Source organism: Vipera berus (genome assembly GCF_964194415.1).
Source record: "Vipera berus genome assembly, chromosome: 15".
NCBI lineage: Eukaryota > Metazoa > Chordata > Lepidosauria > Squamata > Viperidae > Vipera > Vipera berus.
In genome coordinates this window covers 7,987,314-8,009,369 of record NC_138218.1, presented here as the reverse complement: position 1 = coordinate 8,009,369, position 22,056 = coordinate 7,987,314, and the positions used below count along the sequence as shown (strand labels likewise).

The 22,056-nt window shown below is 44.8% G+C and overlaps 1 protein-coding gene across 1 annotated transcript in view; it reads right to left on the bottom strand.

Annotated features, from left to right (window-relative positions):
• Positions 1 to 1,780: 1,780 nt before the first annotated feature.
• Positions 1,781 to 22,056, bottom strand: part of AKNA (AT-hook transcription factor) — a 42,548-nt gene continuing 22,272 nt past the window's right edge. The window contains exons 7-22 of the mRNA XM_081339855.1: positions 21,711 to 21,770; positions 19,709 to 19,833; positions 18,227 to 18,446; positions 17,947 to 18,119; positions 17,493 to 17,639; positions 13,970 to 14,228; positions 13,488 to 13,594; positions 12,941 to 13,167; positions 11,796 to 11,955; positions 10,434 to 10,574; positions 8,969 to 9,078; positions 7,890 to 7,997; positions 7,013 to 7,126; positions 5,657 to 5,761; positions 5,182 to 5,359; positions 1,781 to 3,713 (exon numbers count right to left, since the gene is read on the bottom strand). Coding sequence (XP_081195981.1) covers positions 3,425 to 3,713; positions 5,182 to 5,359; positions 5,657 to 5,761; positions 7,013 to 7,126; positions 7,890 to 7,997; positions 8,969 to 9,078; positions 10,434 to 10,574; positions 11,796 to 11,955; positions 12,941 to 13,167; positions 13,488 to 13,594; positions 13,970 to 14,228; positions 17,493 to 17,639; positions 17,947 to 18,119; positions 18,227 to 18,446; positions 19,709 to 19,833; positions 21,711 to 21,770 — 2,523 coding nt within the window. The 3' untranslated portion in view covers positions 1,781 to 3,424. The remainder of the gene's footprint in view (positions 3,714 to 5,181; positions 5,360 to 5,656; positions 5,762 to 7,012; positions 7,127 to 7,889; positions 7,998 to 8,968; positions 9,079 to 10,433; positions 10,575 to 11,795; positions 11,956 to 12,940; positions 13,168 to 13,487; positions 13,595 to 13,969; positions 14,229 to 17,492; positions 17,640 to 17,946; positions 18,120 to 18,226; positions 18,447 to 19,708; positions 19,834 to 21,710; positions 21,771 to 22,056) is intronic.

Below are 22,056 nucleotides of genomic sequence, written 5' to 3'. Positions count from 1 at the left end.
TGGCTTTGGGACTTTTGCCTTGGCACTGTGCCAAGCACGACGTAATGCTGCATTCCAATGACATCGCCTCTGTAGTGGGCGACATCACCTTTTTATTTCTAGGCAAAGCCCTGGCTTTGGGGCTTTTGCCTTGGCACTGTGCCAAGAATGACGTAATGCCGGATTCCTATTGACGTCGCCTCTATAGTGGGCGACATCAGCTTTTTATTTCTGGGCAAAGACCTGGCTTTGGGGCTTTTGCCTTGGCACTGTGCCAAGCACAACGTAATGCTGCATTCCAATGACATCGCTTCTATGGTGGGCGAGATCACCTTTTTATTTTTTGTCCTTTGTTTTCATAAAAAAAATGTGGTGTTGTTCTTCTGAGGAGTTTTTGCTGATACCTCTGCTCCTAAGTGATTCCCCCCAAAAGAAAAGAAGATGAAAGCAGAACACAGGTTTTATTAGGAAAACCAAAGGTTTATTGGAAAATGAAAGAAAATGAAAGAAAAAAAGAATTCATTTTCATTTTGTTTAAAATTAGGAGGCTTCAACATTGGCTTTTACATTATTCCTATTACAATTTTTTCAAATATTAATTTGGGAGCAATAAAGGAGAGTAATTTTACCTCTGGGTTCGAATGTGAAGTTCTTGGTACTCTCTGAGCTTGGTTGTTTTCTTGGAGATATTTCACGACCCAATTAGGTAACACCTTCAGTGCTGGGAGGAGTGGGGTTTTCTGTGTGGTTAGTTTCTTGATATCGAGTGAAAAGAATTCAATATGAAGAAATACCAAGTCAGACAAGGCACAAACGGAAGACAGTAGAGGAGGGGATTAAGTATGAAATTAATCTGGAGGGGAAGGAAAGAAGGAAGGAAAGAAAGAGAGAGAGATAGAGAGAGGGAGGGGAAGGAAGGAAGGAAGGAAGGAAGGAAGGAAGGAAGGAAGGAAGAAAGAAAGAAAGAAAGAAAGAAAGAAAGAAAGAAAGAAAGAAAGAAAGAAAGAAAGAAAGAAAGAAAGAAAGAAAGAAAGAAAGAAAGAAAGAAAGAAAGAAAGAAAGAAAGAGAAGTAGAAGGAAGGAAGGAGGGAAAGAATGAAAAAGCAAGGAAAGAAAGAACAAGAAAGGAAGCAAGGAAAGAAAGAAAGAGAATGAAGGAAGGAACCAAGGAGAGAAAGAGAAGGAAAGAAAGAAAGAAAGAAAGAAAGAAAGAAAGAAAGAAAGAAAGAAAGAAAGAAAGAAAGAAAGAAAGAAAGAAAGAAAAGAAAGAAAGAGAAAAGGAAGGAAGGAAGGAGGGAAAGAATGAAAAAGCAAGGAAAGAAAGAAAAAGAAAGAAGGAAGCAAGGAAAGAAAGAAAGAGAATGAAGGAAGGAAGGAACCAAGGAGAGAAAGAGAAAGAAAGAAAGAAAGAAAGAAAGAAAGAAAGAAAGAAAGAAAGAAAGAAAGAAAGAAAGAAAGAAAGAAAGAAAGAAAAGAGGAAGGAAGGAAGGAGGGAAAGAATGAAAAAGCAAGGAAAAAAGAAAGAGGTGGAAAGAAGCAAGGAAAGAAAGAAAAAAAGAAAGAAAGGGAGGAAGGAAGGAGGGAAAGAATGAAAAAGCAAGGAAAGAAAGAAAGAAAAAGAAAGAAAGAAGGAAGGGAGGGAGGGAGGGAGGAAGGAAGGAAGGGTCAGGAAAGGAAAGAAGGAAGGAAGGAAAGAAAGGAGGAATGAAAAGAGGGAGGGAGGTGAGGAAAGAAGGGAAGGGTGAGGGAAGGAAGGAATAGAGGAAGGAAGGAAGGAAGCCTTGAGCAAATGCAGAAACAGCTTATCCCAGGCCATGAGTTCTACATCAACTTTCCCAGCAATCAATCAATTGTGCCCAAGATCCAAAGAAGAGATCCCTTGGTTGGGAGTCAGCTTACTGCTTCCCACCAGATATTTTACACTAGATTTCCCCCCTTGGAGAATCCACACACAGCCCCCTTTGCTGGACTCTGCCTGGATCAGAGTCCCTGTATCACATTCCCATTGCAAGTACCGTCTCCACCCAGCCCGTGCTCGCTCACCACAGTTGCAGACACAAACGCACACAGCCCTGGACTTTGCTTGTCAGAAGGTCGCAACAGAGGATTGCCTGACCCCCTGGGACGCCGTGGCCGTCATAAATCTGAACCGCTTGCCAAGCGTCTGAATTTGGATCACCCTGGGGCTGCTGCCGACGGTCGTAAGTGTGAAAAGCAGTCAAAAGTCACTTTTTCCCCAGTGCCGTGGCAACTCTGAACAGCTACTAAAGGGATTGTAAAGTCAAGGAGGTTTTATGCCAAATGCACAAGCCTCTTAGCCCGTTCAGCAAACACACAAAGCCATCCCTTTGCACACACGATCGGATGATTCAGCTTGCAGTTTGAGCGATTCACACCACCCCCACCCCCAGACACATCTTATTGCTCACATATTCTTAAAAAGTAAAATAAAAATAAAGTGCTACTGGGTTAAGCTTTTGGGGTACCTGGAAGAAGTTCTAACAGCAGCCTTCAAGCTTATATTGACGGCCTTTTGAGGCTGAGGGAGTCAACCTAGAAGTTCTAAGAGTTAAGGCGAAGACTTAAGGAGGGTGGGCTGGCTGAGGAATTCTGGGAGTTGAAGTCCACAAGGCTTCAAGCGGCTAAGCCTGAAGACTCCCATCCCTGATTTAAGGTGAAGGGATGGATGGGTGGATGGGTCAACTCCACTGGAAGAACGCTCCATGCTGGAAGAGGGCCAAAGTTAAAATGCAAACCTTTAAAGGAGAATATTTATAGCTGAGGCTTGGTGCTCTCTGAGCTTGGTGCTTTTCTTGCAGATGTTTCATGACCCAACTAGTCAAGGACTGATGACGTTACCTAGTTGGGTCATGAAACATCTGCAAGAAAACCTCCAAGCTCCATTTCATTACTCAAGTACTTAATCACGGATGACGTTACCTAGTTGGGTCATGAAACGTCCGCAAGAAAACCACCAAGCTCAGAGAGCAACATGGTCCCCTCAATGCAAACCGTCCATTGACTATATTTGAACAAGGCAGGCATCTCCTCACCTGCCTCTTGTGCCAAAGCTGCCTATTATTATCATTATTATTAATTATTATTATTATTATTAACATTATTGATCAATGTCCCTGAGAGGAAGCTACAAAGTCAAGGTAAAAAAGAGACTTTCAAAAAAAAAAAAAAGCAAAAGTCATCCCAATGGTTCAAGTCAGGGCGCAAAATACAAGAAGCACAGTTGCGAAAGGCTACTTCCCCCAAACACCGGAGGATACATTATTCTCCCCTCTCAACTAAGAGGTTACAAGCCTTGTTCTTTGGCACATAAAACCCAACCCAAGTGTCCAGAGTCCAACAGGCAAGCAACATGGTCCACTTTATTGGCCCCCGTTCCGTTCAATCTAGGAAGTGGGCTTTTCCCTCTCCTTTTGGTCCACCTTCATCAGAAGAGACGAGATGTTCTGGGACTCCTGGCTTTCCTTAGGGCCCAACGGAGAGATTGATTCATCTGTTCGGTGGTGAACTTCATGTCTTTAGCAGCTTCCACGGCCCGGTTTAAAGTCCAGTTCAAGTCTTCCAAACTGGCGGAGGGGAAGGCCCCAGAGCAAGTGGGATGATCCTGGAGACGCTGCCGTGATGTTTTCCACTCTGTGGCTTGCCGCCTGCTGGAATTGTATGCCGGAAGAGCTATCGAGGAGCAGATTGAGGTAGTGACCGGTGGTGGAGAAAAGCTGTCCAGAAGGAAAAAGAAATGGAGAAGTCAAACAAACTGTCACAGCAAATGTTTGCACCTAGCTAAACCTTGGCTGGGGATGCGGTGGCTCAGTGGGTTAGGACGCTGAGCTTGTCGATCAGAGGGTCGGCAGTTTGGCGGGTCGAATCCCGAGTGCCACGTAACAGAGTGAGCGCCTGTTACTCGTCCCAGCTTCTGCCAACCTAGCAGTTTGAAAGCACGTAAAAATGCAAGTAGAAAAATAGGGACCACTCCGGTGGGAAGGGAACAGCGTTCCGTGCGCCTTTGGCGTCTAGTCATGCCGGCCACATGACCACGGAGACGTCCTTGGACAAGCGCTGGCTCTTCGGCTTTGAAACGGAGATCAGCACCGGCCCCTAGAGTTGGAAACGACTAGCACGCATATGCGGGGGAACCTTTACCTTTACCTTAAACCTTGGCTGACCCTTGGAAAAGCTAAGCAGAGGTGGACCTAGTTGGATGAGAAGCTCGCGTGAAACCAAGGGTTTCCAACTCAACAGAGAAGTCAAACAAGCAAGCTACGGTTGAGTTGTTGCCAAGATCAACTTCAAGCAGACCTTAGCTTTGAAGGAGAATATTTGTGGCTCAAGGTTGAAAAGAGGAGGAGTCCTTGGTGCTCTCTGAGCTTGGTGCTTTTCTTGCAGATGTTTCATTACCCTAACTAGCTAACATAATCAATGCTGTTCATCGTCACCATTACCAATGCTGATGATGTTACCTAGTTTGGGTAATGAAATGTCTGCAAGAAAACAACCAAGCTCAGAGAGTATCAAGGACCTTATAGTCCTCCTCCTCCTCCTCCTCCCCACACACACACCCCTCCCTTCTAGTACTGATGATGTCACCCAGTTGGGTAATGAAACATCTGTAAGGAAACAACCAAGCTCAGAGAGCACCAAAAACCCCTCAGACCTTACCTTACAAAAAATTTGGGTGCCGCCCTAACCTTGGCTGATCTCTTAGGAGAAATAACACGTAGACTTCCCTTTGTGAGATTGTCCAGACCAGCCAGGGAGAGGACAGTGGTGGCTTTGCAAATGTTATTTATTTTTTTAAACAAAAATTACAAATCCGAGCAAGCAAAATGAGAGAATTAAAATGGGACAGGGATAATAACGCGCACGGGACCTGTTCAGTACGGAGTGAGGTCCACAGTAGTCAAATTAAAATTAAATTAGAAGGAGAACTGTGCAGGTTAATGGCTGAGGCCGCTAAATCAGGTAAGCTGTTCCAAACTTTGACCACTCGGTTAACAAAAACCAACTTGTCAACAATCGGTTTACAACTTTACATGAAGTTTAAGGCGGCTGTTCGCATGCGTCACTAGTTGCTAGTCTCTGATTGTTAAGTGTGCCTGGACTAGAGATTCAGCACTTCCCCACTGCTAGGTAAGAAAACCAAGACATCATCTATTAAATCCCGTTGGGGGAAAAAACCATACTTACATTATGGATGAGAGCGGGCACTGTGCCAAGGGAACAGCCGGGATGTAATTCATAGAGGTAGCTGCGGATGGTACCGCGAAATACCAAAGTCCTCCCTGTTTTGGTTGCTGCTGGTGGCTAAACTTTGGTTGAGGGCCAGAGATTCCTTCTGGAGCAATCTCCTTGTGATCTCCTGCCCCTAAAAAAGACGAGAAAATAAAATATACTGCAGCCAATTCTGGTCACCCTATCCACACACACAAAAAAGAAAAATATTGAGAGTTTGGAAAAAAATTCAGAGAAGAGCAGCTAAGATGATCCAAGGCCTGGAGAACTAAAACATAGGAAGAAAGGCTGCAATAACAAGGGCAGCATTTGAAGGAAGAGGATAACTGTAGGGGTGAACATCTGGTTTTAGATTAATGAACTGGATTGAGAGGAATTCTCACGCCCTTCACGGCTGGCCCCATCTTGAACCCTCAAAAGTTTGCCTCACCGGTTATGTCTTCGTTCCTGGAGTTTGCCGAATCCTTACATGAAGGACACATCCATCCTTCAGCCAGTCTTTGTTTAGAAGGTCTGGATCCATCTCTAGGGGAACCTTAAAAAAAAGGTGTGGGGGGGGAGGCGATAATTCCTGTTACAATGAAATAGGCTACAATGCTATAAACGAGCCAACATGGAAATAGAAGTCTTTACGAACAAGCATTAGTTTCTGATGCTTTTGCTAGAAATGTAATCAGCAATGGCGTTCTTTTTATCTTCTGAAAAGCATCTCCTTTTGTGAAATGCAGATCTCCTAAAGTTTTGCAAGCTTTGTTTATTTGCAGATGCTCTGGCAGGGAATTTGCTGAGACTTGGAGGTTGAGGGAAGAAAGAAAGAAAGAAAGAAAGAAAGAAAGAAAGAAAGAAAGAAAGAAAGAAAGAAAGAAAGAAAGAAAGAAAGAAAGAAAGAAAGAAAGAAAGAAAGAAAGAAAGAAAGAAAGAAGAGAGCAGGAGGGAGAAAGGAAAGAAAGAAAGAAAGAAAGAAAGAAAGAAAGAAAGAAAGAAAGAAAGAAAGAAAGAAAGAAAGAAAGAAAGAAAGAAAGAAAGAAAGAAAGAAAGAAAAGGGAGGGAGGAAGGAAATAAAGAAAGAAAAAGCAAGGTAAAAAAGAAAGAGAGAGGGGGAAGGAAGGAAGGAAGGAAGGAAGGAAGGAAGGAAGGAAGGAAGAAGAAAGAAAGAAAGAAAGAAAGAAAGAAAGGAAGGAAGGAAGGAAGGAAGGAAGGAAGGAAGAAAGGAAGAAAGAATGAAAGAAAGAATGAATTCAAGGAGAGGTCCTGATTTTTAAACAGCAATGAATCAAAAGCCGGTTAATGTTTAACCAAGGGTTCTAATCATTTTTCTATCCTTGCCTGTGTTCAACTCTGGTTATTACAAAGGTGATGTAGGGCAGGGCACGGAGCTGGTTGAAACCTGATTCGTCACCTGCGAACATGTTTTCACTTTGCTCTGGAATTGTCCGGTTGTGCAAAGGCTACCTGAACTTGGCTCACCAAGTGTTCTTCGATAGGGCGATCTCCCCATTTAGAGCTCAGCTTGAGAGTTGTGGTTGTGTTTTTTTTTGAAGCAGATCCTTTTTGCTCCTCGGGAAATGTCTAACGAAACCAAAGCCGAAACCCTTTCGATTACATTTTGGGCATTCTCAAATGGTCTGGATCATCCTGAAGGATGATCCTTCTCCAGCTTGGGTATTCTCTAGCTAGATTGGATTGCTACAGTTTGCCAAAATCTGATGCCAGGTGCCACGAAACAAACAATCCTAAGTCAAGGGCTGCCTGTCTCACAAGAGGGGCAACCTTCGCCAGTTGTTACCTTTGGCTGCAGAGTCTTCTCCATGTTGCAACTGAGCGTCCTGGGGATCCACAGAAGAGGCTTCGAGTCTCTTTGGCTCTTGAGACTCCAGAGCGGAAATGGGATACTGTGTCCCTAGGAAACCAAACACAAAGAATCCAGCAGGTACTGATAAAATGATAGAATGCGGAAAAAACAGAGTGGGAAGGGACCTTGGAGGTCTTCTAGTCCAGCCCCCTGTTCAGGCACGAATCTCTATGCTATTCCGGAGAAATGGCTGTACAATCTCTTCTTAAAAACCTCCAGTGATGGAGCATCCACACCTTCTGGAGGCGATCCATTCTACTGGTTCAATCAATCAATCAATCAATCAATCAATCAATCAATCAATCAATCAGAATAGACCTGGAAGGGACTGTGGAGGTCTTCTAGTCCAACCCCCTGCTCAGGCAGGAAGCCCTATGCTATTCCGGACAAATGGCTGTCCAATCTCTTCTTAAAAATCTCCACTGTTGAAGCCCAAACAACTTCTGGAGGCAAGTAGTTCCACTGATTAATTGTTCTCACTGTCAGGAAATTCCTTCTTCGTTCTCGGTTGGCTCTCTCTTTAAGGAACTTCCACCCATTGCTTTGGAGAATAAATTGACCCCCTCTTCTCTGGGGCAGCCCCTCAACTATTAGAAGACTGCTATCATGTTACCCCTAGTGTTTCTTTCCTTAGACTAGAGCAATGAGGAACACTGAATCATAAGGGCGGAAAGTTCCAAAATTTGTATCCTGCCAGCCCGCAAATGCAAACTTTTAAGGGAATAATGGAAGGGCTTTTGCTTGCTCTTGTGAGTTGATCTAACCTCCCAATGTTGGTTTACACTAGGGTGGTTTAGGTGGGTGTTCTTACCTGTGTAAGGTCCCTGGACAGTGCGCGGTTTTGAAGGTCTTGTCCTGGAAGCTGGGTGGCGTCTTCCATTCTGCAACTTTGGCGTCGGATCGTCTGACTCGGAAGGATCTGGGAACAGAGCAGGAAAAGGCAGTCCTCAGATTAATTTGGCGTGTAAAGTCTGACATTATCTCAGGGGTTCAAAGAACGCTGGGGAGCATTAACTGAACTGCAGAAGAGCATACAATTTAATTTAATTTAATTTTAATTTAATTTAATTTGTATACCCGTTTTAAATTGCCCGTTTTGACAAGTGGCTGCTCAATCTAATCAAAATAGCACTGATGACGTTACCTAGTTTGGGTAATGAAATGTCTGCAAGAAAGCAACTGAGGTCAGAGAGCACCAAGGACCCCACAATACTCCTCCTCCTCCTCCTCCTCCTCCTCCTCCTCCTCCTCCTCCTCCTCCTCTTCCCTGCAAACCCAACTCCCTTCTAACACTGACAAGGTCACTTAGTTTGGGTAATGAAACAGCTGCAAGAAAACCACCCAGCTCAGAAAGCAAAATATTTTAAGCAGGCAACACAACCTATTGTGAGATAGTTCTCTTTGCCTCAAATAGGGCTCTCTCCCTAACTAAATTAATCTCAGGGTCCCTCAAATGCTTCGGACAATATTTTGCCGCTGGCCATATTAACCGGCGCGGCTGCCAATTGAAACCCAGAGACTCTCCCAGGCACCACGTTTCTAAGAGCCTTGGTGGAGCAGTGGGCTAATGCCTCCTTAAGTAACACCAGCTGCCTGCAATTAGTGCAGGTTCGCATCCCACCAGGCTCAAGGTTGACTCAGCCTTCCATCCTTCCGAGGTAGGTAAAATGAGGACCCAGATTGTTGGGGGCAATTAAGCTGACTTTGTAATAATGCCGCTTGGGGTGTGTGTGAAAGCCCTAACAAGCAGGCATATACATAGAATGAAGGCTACTGCTAAGCTTGTAAGCCGCCCTGAGTCTTCGGAGAAGGGCGGGATATAAATGGAATTAAAATTAAAAAAAATAATTCTAGACTAAACCAACAACATTTAAAACCTTTGCTGCTTACTGAAGTCCAATTCGGATCCTTGTTGGGCCAACGGTGGCTTCTGGCTCCTCCCTTTTGATTCAGTCGCCAGAAACGATCCATCGGATTCCACCCCGCTTTTCCTTGAGGTTCTGGGGAACGAGACAGCATGTTGATACCAAGGCAAGACTATAGCAAAACACAAAACAAGAAACTCACCCGCCCTTCCATTCATTCTCCCTGATAATGTCGCCTCTGGATTCCTACAGTCTGTCGGGATTCGTTTTACTCAGGGTGATTTATTCTCGTTTTTTTGTTTGTTTGTGTGAACACAGGCAGGGTGGACCACGAACAAGCCTGTGTAGTTTAGCATTCCCCTGGAGACAAGGCTACAATGGCTTGCTAAATTAATTTGCTGAATTAAGGAGAAACGTCCTGACAGTGAGGACAATCAACCAGTGGAACAGCTTACCCCCCACTTAAGCAGGAGAAACTATACCATCTCAGACAAGTGACTGTCTAGTCTCTTCTTAAAAATCTCCAGTGATGGAGCGCCCACGATTTCTGGAGGCCGGCTGTTCCACTGGTTGATTGTCCTCACTGTCAGGAAGTTTCTCCTTAATTCCAGGTTGCTTCTCTCCTTGATCAGTTTCCAACCATTGTTTCTCGTCCTTCTCTCTGGTGCTTTGGTGAATAAAGTGAACCCCTCTTCTTTGTGGCAGCCCCTCAGATACTGGAAGACTGCTATCATGTCTCCCCTATTTCTTCTCTTCTGTAGACTAGCCAAACCCAAGTTCTCTGTATGTTTTAGTCTCCAAGCCTTGGATCATCTTAGTTGCTCTTCTCTGAATTTTTTCCAGACTCTCAACATCTTTTTTTTTGTGATACGGTGACCAAAATTATGTCGGCAGTAAAGACATCACAGAGGGGAAGCAACGGTAATTTCACCCTGGCTTTCCTTTGAATCTCTGTCTTTCTGAACAGTTTGGAACCCAGCCAGGACAACAGAGTTGTGGTTAGTTGTTTGGGAAGTTTCCCATAATGTCTTTCATAGTGGGTGGGTCAGCTGCCTTGTGAGAAACTAGACCGCCTGTGCAGTGCTTTTGCCCTCTAGAGATCAGTTGGAGGTTTTGGGGTACAAACATCCCAAGGGTGCTTTTTCAAAAGGCAACTGGGCTTTTGTTTTTCCTTGAAGGCGTTTTGCTTCTCATCTAAGCCTCTTCTTCTAGAGAACTGTCAGAAGTAAAGAAGCTTCTTGGATGAGAAAGGAAACGTCTTCCAAGGGAAAACAAGGAAAGTCCAGTCAGAACTGAAGAAGCTTCTTGGATGAGAAGCAAAACGTCTTCAAGGAACAAAGTCCAGTTGCCTTTTGAAGAAGCACCTCTGGGACAACCATGGCCTGGATGACTGAGAATCTCCAAAGACATGTACTTACAAAGAGACTCAACAGAGGACAGTTTGCCCAGAAACTCCTACATGTTAAACAAGAGCTTTGTTCATCCCTTACCTTGCTGGAGGGATGCTTGGATAAAGGTGTACCATGCCCTGGACTCTAGATGGGTGGGGAGAAGAAGACTGCCGATGGAGAGACTCTTCTAGACTTTGTCGCAACCGAGAGACTTCATATTGCAAAGCTTCAATGGCTTCGCTGGCGGAGGAATAAAACAACACGGGAACATCAGGTTGTGTTGAAATCGTACTAATTTTATCCAAGACAAAAGGGTGGACACGAGTTTTACGCTCTTCTCTCCCTCTTCCCGTGCTGGAGGGATGGGTAAAATTACAGGTAAAAAAAATCATTTGACAAAATCTGAGACAGTTGTTAGAAACAAAGGGGTGTAATCCGTAGAGATGGGGGGGGAAAAAAAACTTTGGGGGCGTGCAGCGTTTGGGAAACACTGCACTTCTCTCTTTTCCCAGCAAAAAGGAGGCAACCAAGGTAATCCGAAAACAATTTATGAATGGATGGAATGTATCCTTAAAATACACTTGCTAGTTAAACGTGGGATAGTGAAAAATTGTGGTGTGGAGGAGAATTGCAGGCAGAGCTGGGGTGGTGGTGGAGTTAAGCAGGTCATAAGTTTAGACTCACTGCATTGTCACAAGTCATTGATCTAATTAGCACAGATGGCTAAATTGACTGTTTTGCTCAAAGAAAAAGAATATAAGTACTTTTGTTTCTACTTGGAAAGGGCTTCTGGACTTTGCGCTTGAGGTGGGGGAAAAATGATACTATGGTTTTGGGTTTTACCGGTTAGATTAATTTGTTGATATAGAATTGGCTAGTTCATATTACTACAGAAATGTAAAAAAGTTGAGGTTCAATGTTAATGCTTTATTTTACTGCAAAGATACTTTTGTATCTTTGTATTTTATAAGATAATAATAATAATAATAATAATAATAATAATAATAATAATAATAATAATAATAATAATAATAATAATAACAATGGTCCAAGTGTAACCTCTCCAGAATTTCGTTGACCCTTATTCGGCACCAGTTTAGTGTTGAATTTTAGTTGACCAGATTCTTGGGTACAGGCTTCAATAAATCTTCTTTGCTGCAATCTAATGGGTGGTCCTGATTCTTTGAGCCCAATACGGCGTTTTGAAGTGAAACGATCCGACTTCAACAGCCCTACTGACACCACCCGAATGGTCTACAAACAGGGGTCTCCAACCTTGACCACTTTACGACTGGTGTACTTCAAATCCCAGAATTCCTCAGCCAGCGTAGCTGCAAAAAAACAGCTGGCTGAGGAATTCTGGGAGTTGAAGTACACCAGTCGTAAAGGGGTCAAGGTCGGAGACCCCTGGGTCTATAATACTGTCTTCTCCTGAACAAGTTTTCTGAGAGGCTTACTTACTCTCTCTCCAAGCGTGTGTGAAGGAAGTTCTTATGGCGAGCCTGGGCCAGGTTCGAAGAAATTGGGGTGGAACTGGGGGAATCTCTTCCATGAGGAGGGGGGCTACCATCCAGACTGGTACCACCGTGGGTCTCGGTTTCTGTCTCGGAGTCAGGGTGAACTGACAAGCAAGAGAGAGAACAAGCTGTCAGGCATTTGTCTCAAGGACCGAACTCTGGTAAGCCTTCAAAACATATACATCAAGATCTGTTTTTCTCAAATACAGCGTGGAGACCACTGACTAGAAGCCCCGTGGGATGGGTCCATGCTTTAAAAAAGGAGGCGGCTATCTCAATTGATCCCTTGTACTTTCTTTCCATTTTCCAATTTAGCTCCAATCCCAACCACAGAAAAATTAAACTTATGGGAGAGGGGGACTAACATGCTATTTTTAACAGAATAATAAAGTGGGAAGGGACTTTGGAGGTCTTCTAGCCCAACCCCTTGCTCAAGCAGGAGACTCTAGACCATTTTAATCAATCAATCAATCAATCAATCAATCAATCAATCAATCAATCAGAATAGAGCTGGAAAGGACCTTGGAGATCTTCTAGTCCACCCGTCTGCTCAAGCAGGAGAACCTATACTATCTCAGACAGATGGCTTGTCCTGTCTCTTCTTCAAAATCTCCAGTGTTGAAGCACCCACAACTTCTGGAGGCAAGTTGTTCCACTGGTTAATTGTTCTCAAGTTCCAGGTTGCTTCTCTCCTTGATGAGTTTCCATCTGTTGCTTCTTGTCCTGCCTTCAGGAAATGCTTTGGAGAAGAGGTTGACTCCCTCTTCTTTGTGGCAGCCCCTCAAATATTGGAAGACTGCTATCATGTCCCCCCTCCTTTTCATTCAACATTTTTTTCATTTAATCACTTCATTAACGTGGTGACCTGGGGATACATTTTTGAACAGCGTTGACCCTACACCTTAAGACCTCATCTCCAGTATCCGGGACTTGTGATGTGTACTTATAGACCACAGCTTGATACTGTTCAGAAACACTGAGAGACTGGCCTCCATAAGTTGAGTCAAAGCTTCCTAAGCAAGCAGGTGAACCTTGAGTAGCTGGGCATGATGGAGGTGGCACCCCATCCGCATCTGGAATTCAACTCACAATTCTCGTTGTCTTCTGGTTCCATTTCATTTGTCCACCTGCAAGAAGAGGTCTTCCGGAGGGGGATTCTCTTCACCAAGGTGCGTCTGCTTCTCCCAGCCTCGGGCTTCACTTGCCCAGGCGATTTGTTGGATCCCAACTGCTTTGCTGCACCTGGTGCTTTCTTTGATGATGGTGAGCAGGGAGGCCCATCCGTTGTAGATGATGGTCTCGGGATGCTGTAGGACCTGGAACCAAAAAAAAACCCAAAAAAACCACCAACCCAGGTATGTAAAATTGGTCAAGTGCATTAGATTTGCTTTCTGTTCCGCTACGTGCGCTTCCTTTCCGAACTGTGGGCCACCTGAACTCACCTCCGCGGAGGGCAGAACTAGCAGGTTGGAAGGAAAGAGAAAAGGGGGAATGGGGAAAAAAAGGAGTGAAAGTGGAAAATAAGAAGGGGAGAAGATTGCAGAAGAAAAAAAAATAAACAGGAAGGAAGAGAGAGTGTTGAACGACTGAAAAAAGAGGTACATAAAGGAAAAGGACCATAGCTAACACGCCGTACCTCATCTTTGCCAACTGGTGCTTGGGCAACTGTGCCAAAGGAGACGCCCTGCTGGTTTCTGATCCCACGAAACCACTGTCTGTCTCTGGAGACACAATGCGCAGATCCTGCAACCAAAGGGCAGAGAGTGACTTTTGGAGCTACTGGCGAAATCTAGACACCTCTCGAAACGTCTCCTGAAGGCCACCAGGCTTGGTCACAGAAGTATCTCCTTCCTTCGGATATACAGCTGTAACTCCACCCAAAATGGACTCAGCCATGTCCGGTGGATTTATCTGGTGAGGTTTCTAAATATCTCCAATGCCTGAAAGACCCCAGAGATGGGGGAAAACAAAGTTTTCTTTCTATCCTGGTCTCCAAATGCTCTTCCGGAGATTTTTGAGATTATATTTCCTTCCTTAATCCTTCCCAAGTAAGCCAATGGGAATTCTCTCTCCCCACCCCACCCCCCCCACTGTCTACCATCACCAACTCAAACGTACCTCACACAACGTCGTGTTCGTCTTCCGGGGTAAATGTGGAGCTGCGGGTTCCGATGTTAGGCTTCCCCTCACACTCGCCATGCTGCTCTGAGGTGAAAACTCCGCCTGCTGCCTTTTGGAGAACATCTTGGGGACAGCAACTGCGGGACTGTTGACCTCTACGGGTTCACGAAGAACTGCTTCGGCTTGGATGGAAGACAAACGTCTGCTCTGGTGGCCGGGCTGTTGGACCTTTCTGAAGTTCTTCTCGTGAAGTTCCCTGTCACAAAAAGCAAAGCTGTGTTAGCTTGTGAACAGGTCCCTATATGTAAGGGACATGCTGATATTTCCCAGAAGCTAATCAAGGTTGCAAATGACAATCTGACATGCGAGCTGTAGAATAACCGAATAGCAGAGTTGGAAGGGACCTTGGAGGTCTTCTAGTCCAACCCCGCCCCCTGCTCAGGCCAGGAGCTTTAGTATCCAGAAACCAACACAAATTCCAAATGTACGTTTGTTAAAAGGCAGGCAAATCCTCCTAGAACCTGTGTGTGCATTGGGAAGCAAACATCTCCTGGCTAAGCGGCTCTGTGCAACGTGGACCTAATTCACAAGGGCCTGGAGACTAAAACACAGGAAGAACGGTCGCAGGAATTGCTTGTGGCTAGTCTAGTGAGAAGAAGAACTAGGGGTGACACGACAGCAGTGTTCCAACATCTGAGGGGCTGCCACAAAGAAGAGGGGTTCAGCTTACTCTCCAGAGCGCCTGAAGGCAGGACAAGAAGCAACAGATGAAAACTCATCGAGGAGAGGAGCAACCTAGAACTAAGGAGAAATTCCCTGATAGTGAGAACAATTAACCAGTGGAACTGCTTGCCTCCAGAAGCTGTGGGTGCTCCATCACTGGAGGTTTTCAAGAAGAGCCTGGATAGCCGCTTGGAGGAAATGATAGTCTCCTGCTCAAGCAGGGGGCTGGACTAGAAGACCTCCAGGGCCCCTTCCAGCTCTATTCTGGTTGAAACCCTCCTTATCTCTCTTCTTAGGAACCATCCCTTCCCCGTCACTCCGAACCTCCATCCATCCCTTACCTCCTGTAGGAAATCAGAGCGGTGCTGAAGTGTTAAAACCACAGAAAAATCCTTCTGGCAGCCTGGATGCAGGGCCAGGTTTTATGCGCAGAGCTGAAAACTTGAAAAGTGGGGCACGATTGCCCTCCAAACACACTCTCTTCCAGCCAAATCCCACGTTTTTTTGTTTGTTTTTTAAAAAGAAGAACATTGGTTCTCAGCTGTTGCTCCCACCTCTTAAGTTTCCCCTGCTGAGTGTTGACTTCCTTCCTGTCAAATTCCTGTCCATTCTCCCTCCCCATCTACATTCTCTTCCTCCGTCTCCTTTCCTTGCCAAGGTAGCCCATTTAGCAGGCAGCGGAGGAGGGGGAGGAGGAGAGAAGGGTGGTGGTGGAAGGGGGATGAGAGAGAGAGAGAGAGAGGGAGGGAGGGAGAGAGAGAGAGGGAGAGAGAGAGAGAGAGAGAGGGAGGGAGAGAGAGAGAGGGAGAGAGAGAGAGAGGGGGGGAGAGAGAGAGGGGGGGGAGAGAGAGAGAGGGAGGGAGAGAGAGAAAGAGAGGGAGAGAGAGAGAGAGGGAGGGAGAGAGAGAGAGAGAGAGAGAGAGAGAGGGAGGGAGGGAGAGAGAGAGAGAAAGAGAGGGAGGGAGAGAGAGAGAGGGAGGGAGAGAGAGAGAGAGGGAGGGAGAGAGAGAGAGAGAGAGAGAGAAGGGGGAGGCTAAAGCTGCTTCTGACCTGATCTTGGAAAGGAAACAAGAAAAAGCAAAGACGCCTTTGTTCCGCAGTTTCAGATGATGCAGCTCAAAAAGCCAAGAAGCCCTGTTTCTAATTTTAGTCACATCCGGGAATGCCCAAAGCACCAGAAAGAAAACAAAACAAAACACACACAAAAATGGACCTGCTGCTTTTGCAAAAAAAAAAAATAATGTGGCCAAATAGGCTAGGCCAGGATTCGAATGTTAATTTATTTATTTTTTCCAAGTTGAAAGCATGGCTAGATCCCGCTGTTCAAGGAGGCTCCATCAATCTATTTTTTTTTCTTCTTTCGACTTTATGTCCCACACACGGTAAAATATAAAAAAAATTGCGCTTTCCTCTTGTGTATGGTCTTCAGTTTTCTCATATGTTTGCGTGCATGGCTTAAACTGGGAACTTGAACTGGAATGTAGGAAGAACGGTGGCAGGAATTGGGTATGTCTAGTTTAATGAAAAGAAGGACTAGGAGTGACATGATAGCAGTCTTCCAATATCTCAGGGGCTGCCCCAAAGAAGAGGGGGTGAAAAGGAGGACCAGGAGTGACATGATAGCAGTCTTCCAATATCTCAGGGGCTGCCCCAAAGAAGAGGGGGTGAAAAGGAGGACCAGGAGTGACATGATAGCAGTCTTCCAATATCTCAGGGGCTGCCCCAAAGAAGAGGGGGTGAAAAGGAGGACCAGGGGTGGCATGATAGGAGTCTTCCAATATCTCAGGGGCTGCCCCAAAGAAGAGGGGGTGAAAAGGAGGACCAGGGGTGACATGATAGCAGTCTTCCAGTATCTCAGGGGCTGCCCCAAAGAAGAGGGGGTGAAAAGGAGGACCAGGGGTGACATGATAGCAGTCTTCCAATATCTCAGGGGCTGCCCCAAAGAAGAGGGGGTGAAAAGGAGGACCAGGAGTGACATGATAGCAGTCTTCCAATATCTCAGGGGCTGCCCCAAAGAAGAGGGGGTGAAAAGGAGGACCAGGAGTGACATGATAGCAGTCTTCCAATATCTCAGGGGCTGCCCCAAAGAAGAGGGGGTGAAAAGGAGGACCAGGGGTGGCATGATAGGAGTCTTCCAATATCTCAGGGGCTGCCCCAAAGAAGAGGGGGTGAAAAGGAGGACCAGGGGTGACATGATAGCAGTCTTCCAGTATCTCAGGGGCTGCCCCAAAGAAGAGGGGGTGAAAAGGAGGACCAGGGGTGACATGATAGCAGTCTTCCAATATCTCAGGGGCTGCCCCAAAGAAGAGGGGGTGAAAAGGAGGACCAGGGGTGGCATGATAGGAGTGTTCCAATATTTGAGGGGCTGCCCCAAAGAGGGAGTCAAGCTATTCTCCAAAACCCCTGAAGCCAGGGCAAGAAGCAACGGATGGAAACTAATCAAGGAGAGAAGCAACCTGGAACTAAGGAGAAACTTCCTGACAGCCAGAACAATTAATCAGTGGAACGACTTGTCTCCAGAAGTTGTGGGTGCTCCATCACTGGAAGTTTTTAGGAAGAGACTGGACAACCATTTGTCTGAAATGGTACGGGGGTGTGTCTCCTGCTTGAGAAAAGAAGACCTCCAAGGTCCCTTGCAACTCTGTTATTCTGTTAGTCTATTCTGCTGTTCTGCTTCTTATGAAATTCAGAGCAGTAGGAAGTCCGAAAGAGAAGCTTTTCTCGGTCATGTTAAGGTTGGAGACGGCATCTTTCGGTCTTCCAAGGAAATGAGTTAGTTGCTTTCTCATGGACTTACTTGGAGACAAGGGGAGCTTCATTAGCCGCAGAGGACTTCTGCAAGGAGCCACTCTTTGTCCCAGCAGCTGCGGTGGCTTCGCTGCCCAGTTCTTCTGCATTGTGTTTGTGACTCAGAACCGCCGGCAAAGATCTGAAGCTGCTGCACCTTGGAATGGAAAATGAAGAAAATTAAGCCAGGACAGAAAACTTAGCTTATTTGGAGAATCAAATAAAGTTTTCCCTTAATGGTACCCAGGACAGTGGAAAGAGTCTTCTTCTCTTTCATCCTTCTGTGAAGCTTTGATGACCTCAAGATCAGATATGAGAGTGCCAGATCTGAATGAATGAACCCAGAGCATGAAGCTTAGAGGGATCCACCATGGGTTCTTTCTCATTGCAGCCCACTCGTCCCCAGCCTTTTTCGCCTTCCTTTTTTTTTCATGGGTGGATATGAAGTTGAAGGACAGCCTTACTGGTCCAGAAGATGATCCAGATCCTCCTCCTCCTCTTGGCGCTTGCAAGGTTGGGGAAGCGCCAGGAAATCCCCGTCTTCTTCTTGTTCATCTTCTTCACCAGCCCCGTCACTGATGGAACTCAAGTCCTCCTCCAGCTGGATTCGAGTGATGTTTTTTTGTGGGGTGGAGGCCTGCAGAGCGGATGGAAAAACTCAAGTGATTCTAAGTGGAATCTTCCCCGGACACGCTACTTCCGTCACTCCCTCAGGAAAAACCTTCTAAATAATCCTAATTTCACCTCAGGATATGGGATGCAGGCAGCTGGCACTGGGGCGTGGAGGGAAGGCGTTGGGGTTCCCATTTGTTCCTCGGAAAGCTGGGCTGGGAAGCTGGGGTGTGATGGGACGCTGCGCGGAGGAGTCTCTGGCCTGATCCATTGGTTCCGCGTAGGCTGCTCCATTCTCTCTTTCAAGCCCTCCAAACGCAGGCCCAGATGGAAAATGTTGCCTTCCACTGCTCTGAAAAACATCAAGCCATAGCCAGAAGTCCTTTAGTTCAGCGCACACATACACACCCCAAACTTTTGGGTGGGACCAGGGACTGGTTCTGTGGAGAGAGGTTTTTCCATGGACTGCAGGGAGCATGGTTTCGTATGCTGCCCGTGTCCCGAAGATGGGGCTTTTCTTATTTGCGGGGACCTGTTTCTGGCGGGCCATGGACCGGTGCCGGGCCACAGCCCCAGGGGTCAGGGACCCCTGCTTTCGTTGTTAAGTTGGGTGTGAATCCCTGCTAACCTTGACGCTTTGCATAGCACCAGGCCAAATAAAAGTCATTTAAAAAAAAGATAAAGGTTTCCTTCCTCCGGTCTTATCTGTCTCTAGGGGGTGCTCACCTCTAGTAAACATGCCTGCAATTGCAAATATCTCCTATGGAGGCATTTGCTGGTTGACTTAGTAAGGGGAGAAGCGTCTATAATGCTGGAAAAAAGTGGGTGGAATGGGTTATCATTGGCAGATCTGAAGGACAAGAGAGAGCTCGTCCTGGGGACAAGACGTGTGGTTCCTAAGACAGGGCTCCCCAGTCCTCGGACAATCTTGCAGGCAAACTCTGCCCACAGCCTGGAGTTCGATCCGGACCGGCTCAAGGTTGACTCAGCCTTCCACCCTTCCGAGGTCAGTAAAATGAGGACCCTGATTGTTGGGGGGCAATGTGCTGACTCTGTAAACCGCTTAGAGGGGGGCTGTAAAGCACTGTGAAGCGGTATATAAGTCTAAGGGCTCTCTCTCTCTTTACAGTATCTATCTATCTATCTATCTATCTATCTATCTATCTATCTATCTATCTATCTATCTATCTATCTATCTATCATCTATCTATCTATCTATCTATCTATCTATCTATCTATCTTATCTGCCATGGTGTCGCAGTGATTAGAATGCAGTATTGCAGGCTAGTTCTGCCCACTGCCAGCAGTTCAATCCTGACCGTCTCAAGGTTGACTCAGCCTTCCATCCTTCCAAGGTCAGTAAAACAAGGACCCAGATTGTCGGGGGGCAAGATGCTGACTCCGTAAACCGCTTAGAGAGGGCTGTGAAGCGGTATATAAGTCTAAGGGCTATTGCTATTGAAACCCAACTTTCCCCTATGCAAAAAAAAAAAAGGACCATTGTTTCTGACCCAGGGACCATGGGAGTCAGTTCTGGAGACCTGAATGGGATGACGAGGAAACCCGTGTGCATGTCTGAATGTCTGCTTTAGCTGGGTGGGGATGTCTACGTACCGGCTGGGATCAAATTCTCCTAAGGACTCCATAGTTCCGTTCGGGTTCAACTGCTGATATTTATTTCGAGCCCTCAGGTAAGCGTGCTCCAAGGCTTCTTGAGCTTCCTTCAGTCTTGCAAACCCCTACCGGGATAGCCCAATTGGAAGAGGAATAAGCGCATGTAGGCCTCGACTTACAGCGATTCGTTTAGCGGCGGTTTGAAGTTACAAAAAATAAAGAAATGACCGAGGACCCCTTTTTTTTTTTTACACTTAGCACTGTTGCGGCCTCCCCCGGGATTGCGCAATCAAAATCCAGACGTTTGGCAACCGACTCGGTATAGAGACGGTATAGGTTCTGCTGCTTGAGCAGGGGGTTGGACTAGAAGGCCTCCAAGGTCCCTTCCGTTACTCTGTGTGTATCCTAAGGGTATCTACTACCATTTTCTCTCTGCTTGGTCTTATTACTTTTATATCACGCCTAATAAGAGACTGGACAGCCATTTGTCCGGAATCGTATAATGTTTCCTGCTTGAGCAGGGGGTTGGACTAGAAGACCTCCAAGGTCCCTTCCAACTCTGTTATTCTATTCTATTCTATTCTATTCTATTCTATTCTATTCTATTCTATTCTATTCTATTCTATTCTATTCTATTCTATTCTATTCTATTCTATTCTATTCCATTCCATATATTCTATTCTATTCTATTTTATTCATCTATTATTTTCTTTAATTCTATTCTATTCTATTCTGTTCTGTTCTGTTCTATTCTATTCTATTCTATTCTATTCTATTCTATTCCATTCCATTCCATTCCATTCCATTCCATTCCATTCCATTCCATTCCATATATTCTATTCTATTCTATTTTATTCATCTATTATTTTCTTCAATTCTATTCTATTCTATTCTATTCTATTCTATTCTATTCTATTCTATTCTATTCTATTCTATTCTATTCTATTCCATTCCATATATTCTATTCTATTCTATTTTATTCATCTATTATTTTCTTTAATTCTATTCTATTCTATTCTGTTCTGTTCTGTTCTGTTCTATTCTATTCTATTCTATTCTATTCTATTCTATTCTATTCTATTCTATTCTATTCCATTCCATTCCATTCCATTCCATTCCATTCCATTCCATTCCATTCCATTCCATTCCATATATTCTATTCTATTCTATTTTATTTATCTATTATTTTCTTTAATTCTATTCTATTCTATTCTATTCTATTCTATTCTATTCTATTCTATTCTATTCTATTCTATTCTATTCTATTCTATTCTATTCTATTCTCCATATTCCATACTTTATTCTATTCCATAATTCTATTCTATTCTATTCTATTCTATTCTATTCTATTCTATTCTATTCTATTCTATTCTATTCTATTCTATTCTATTCTATTCTATTCTATTCTATTCCATTCCATTCCATTCCATTCCTGTTCTATTCTATTCTATTCTATTCTATTCTATTCTATTCTATTCTATTCTATTCTATTCTATTCTATTCTATTCTATTCTATTCTATTCTATTCTATTCTATTCTATTCTATTCTATTCTATTCTGTTCTGTTCTCTATTCTATTCTACCATTAAGAAGTTGCACTGTGTTTCTGCACAAGGAAACACATTTCGCTTTGGCTGACCAAAAAGCAATTTCCTCTTTCTGGGACCCACGGTTTAAATAATTCAAAGGCAGGAGATGACAATGTCACCAAGATATAGAGAAGTTGTGGAAGGGGTAGGAAAAACACGACTGGAATTGATTTGGGAAACCTCCAGGGTCTCAGTATTGGACTGGAAAAATCAGGACTTAACAACAACAACAACAACAACAACAACAACCGTGTTGGAAAGGATCCTGGGGGGGGGGTCTTGTAGTCCAACCCTTGCTAAAATATTTTGTGCAGAAACAAGGCTGCTTGTCACTTTGAATGGTCACTAAACAAACCTGTTGTAAGTCAAGGACTCTCTTTGGTCACTTAACGGGAGGAGCAAAAATGGTGTACCTTCAGCTGGTCCACAGCTTCCAGCCTATCGCTTTGAATTAAGTCCTCCAAGAATTCCATCTAAAAAAAACAAAACACGAGAAACAGAGAGGAATGAAATCAATCACATCTTATTAATCAGACGTGTAGAACGATTGTCCTCCTGTCTCAGTTCCAAGATGTGGGCAAAGATTAAACCGTGATTAAACCAAGGGCAAGAACGGGTGTGCACAAGGCTAAAAACAATTGCAACCCAGAATCCCGTAGATTAATTTAACCTGCTTGATGTCAAAACATGCACAACAAACGCGGGGAACGTCTTCAAATCGGAAAACATGCTCAGGAACCCCTCATTCTTCTCTGGTTG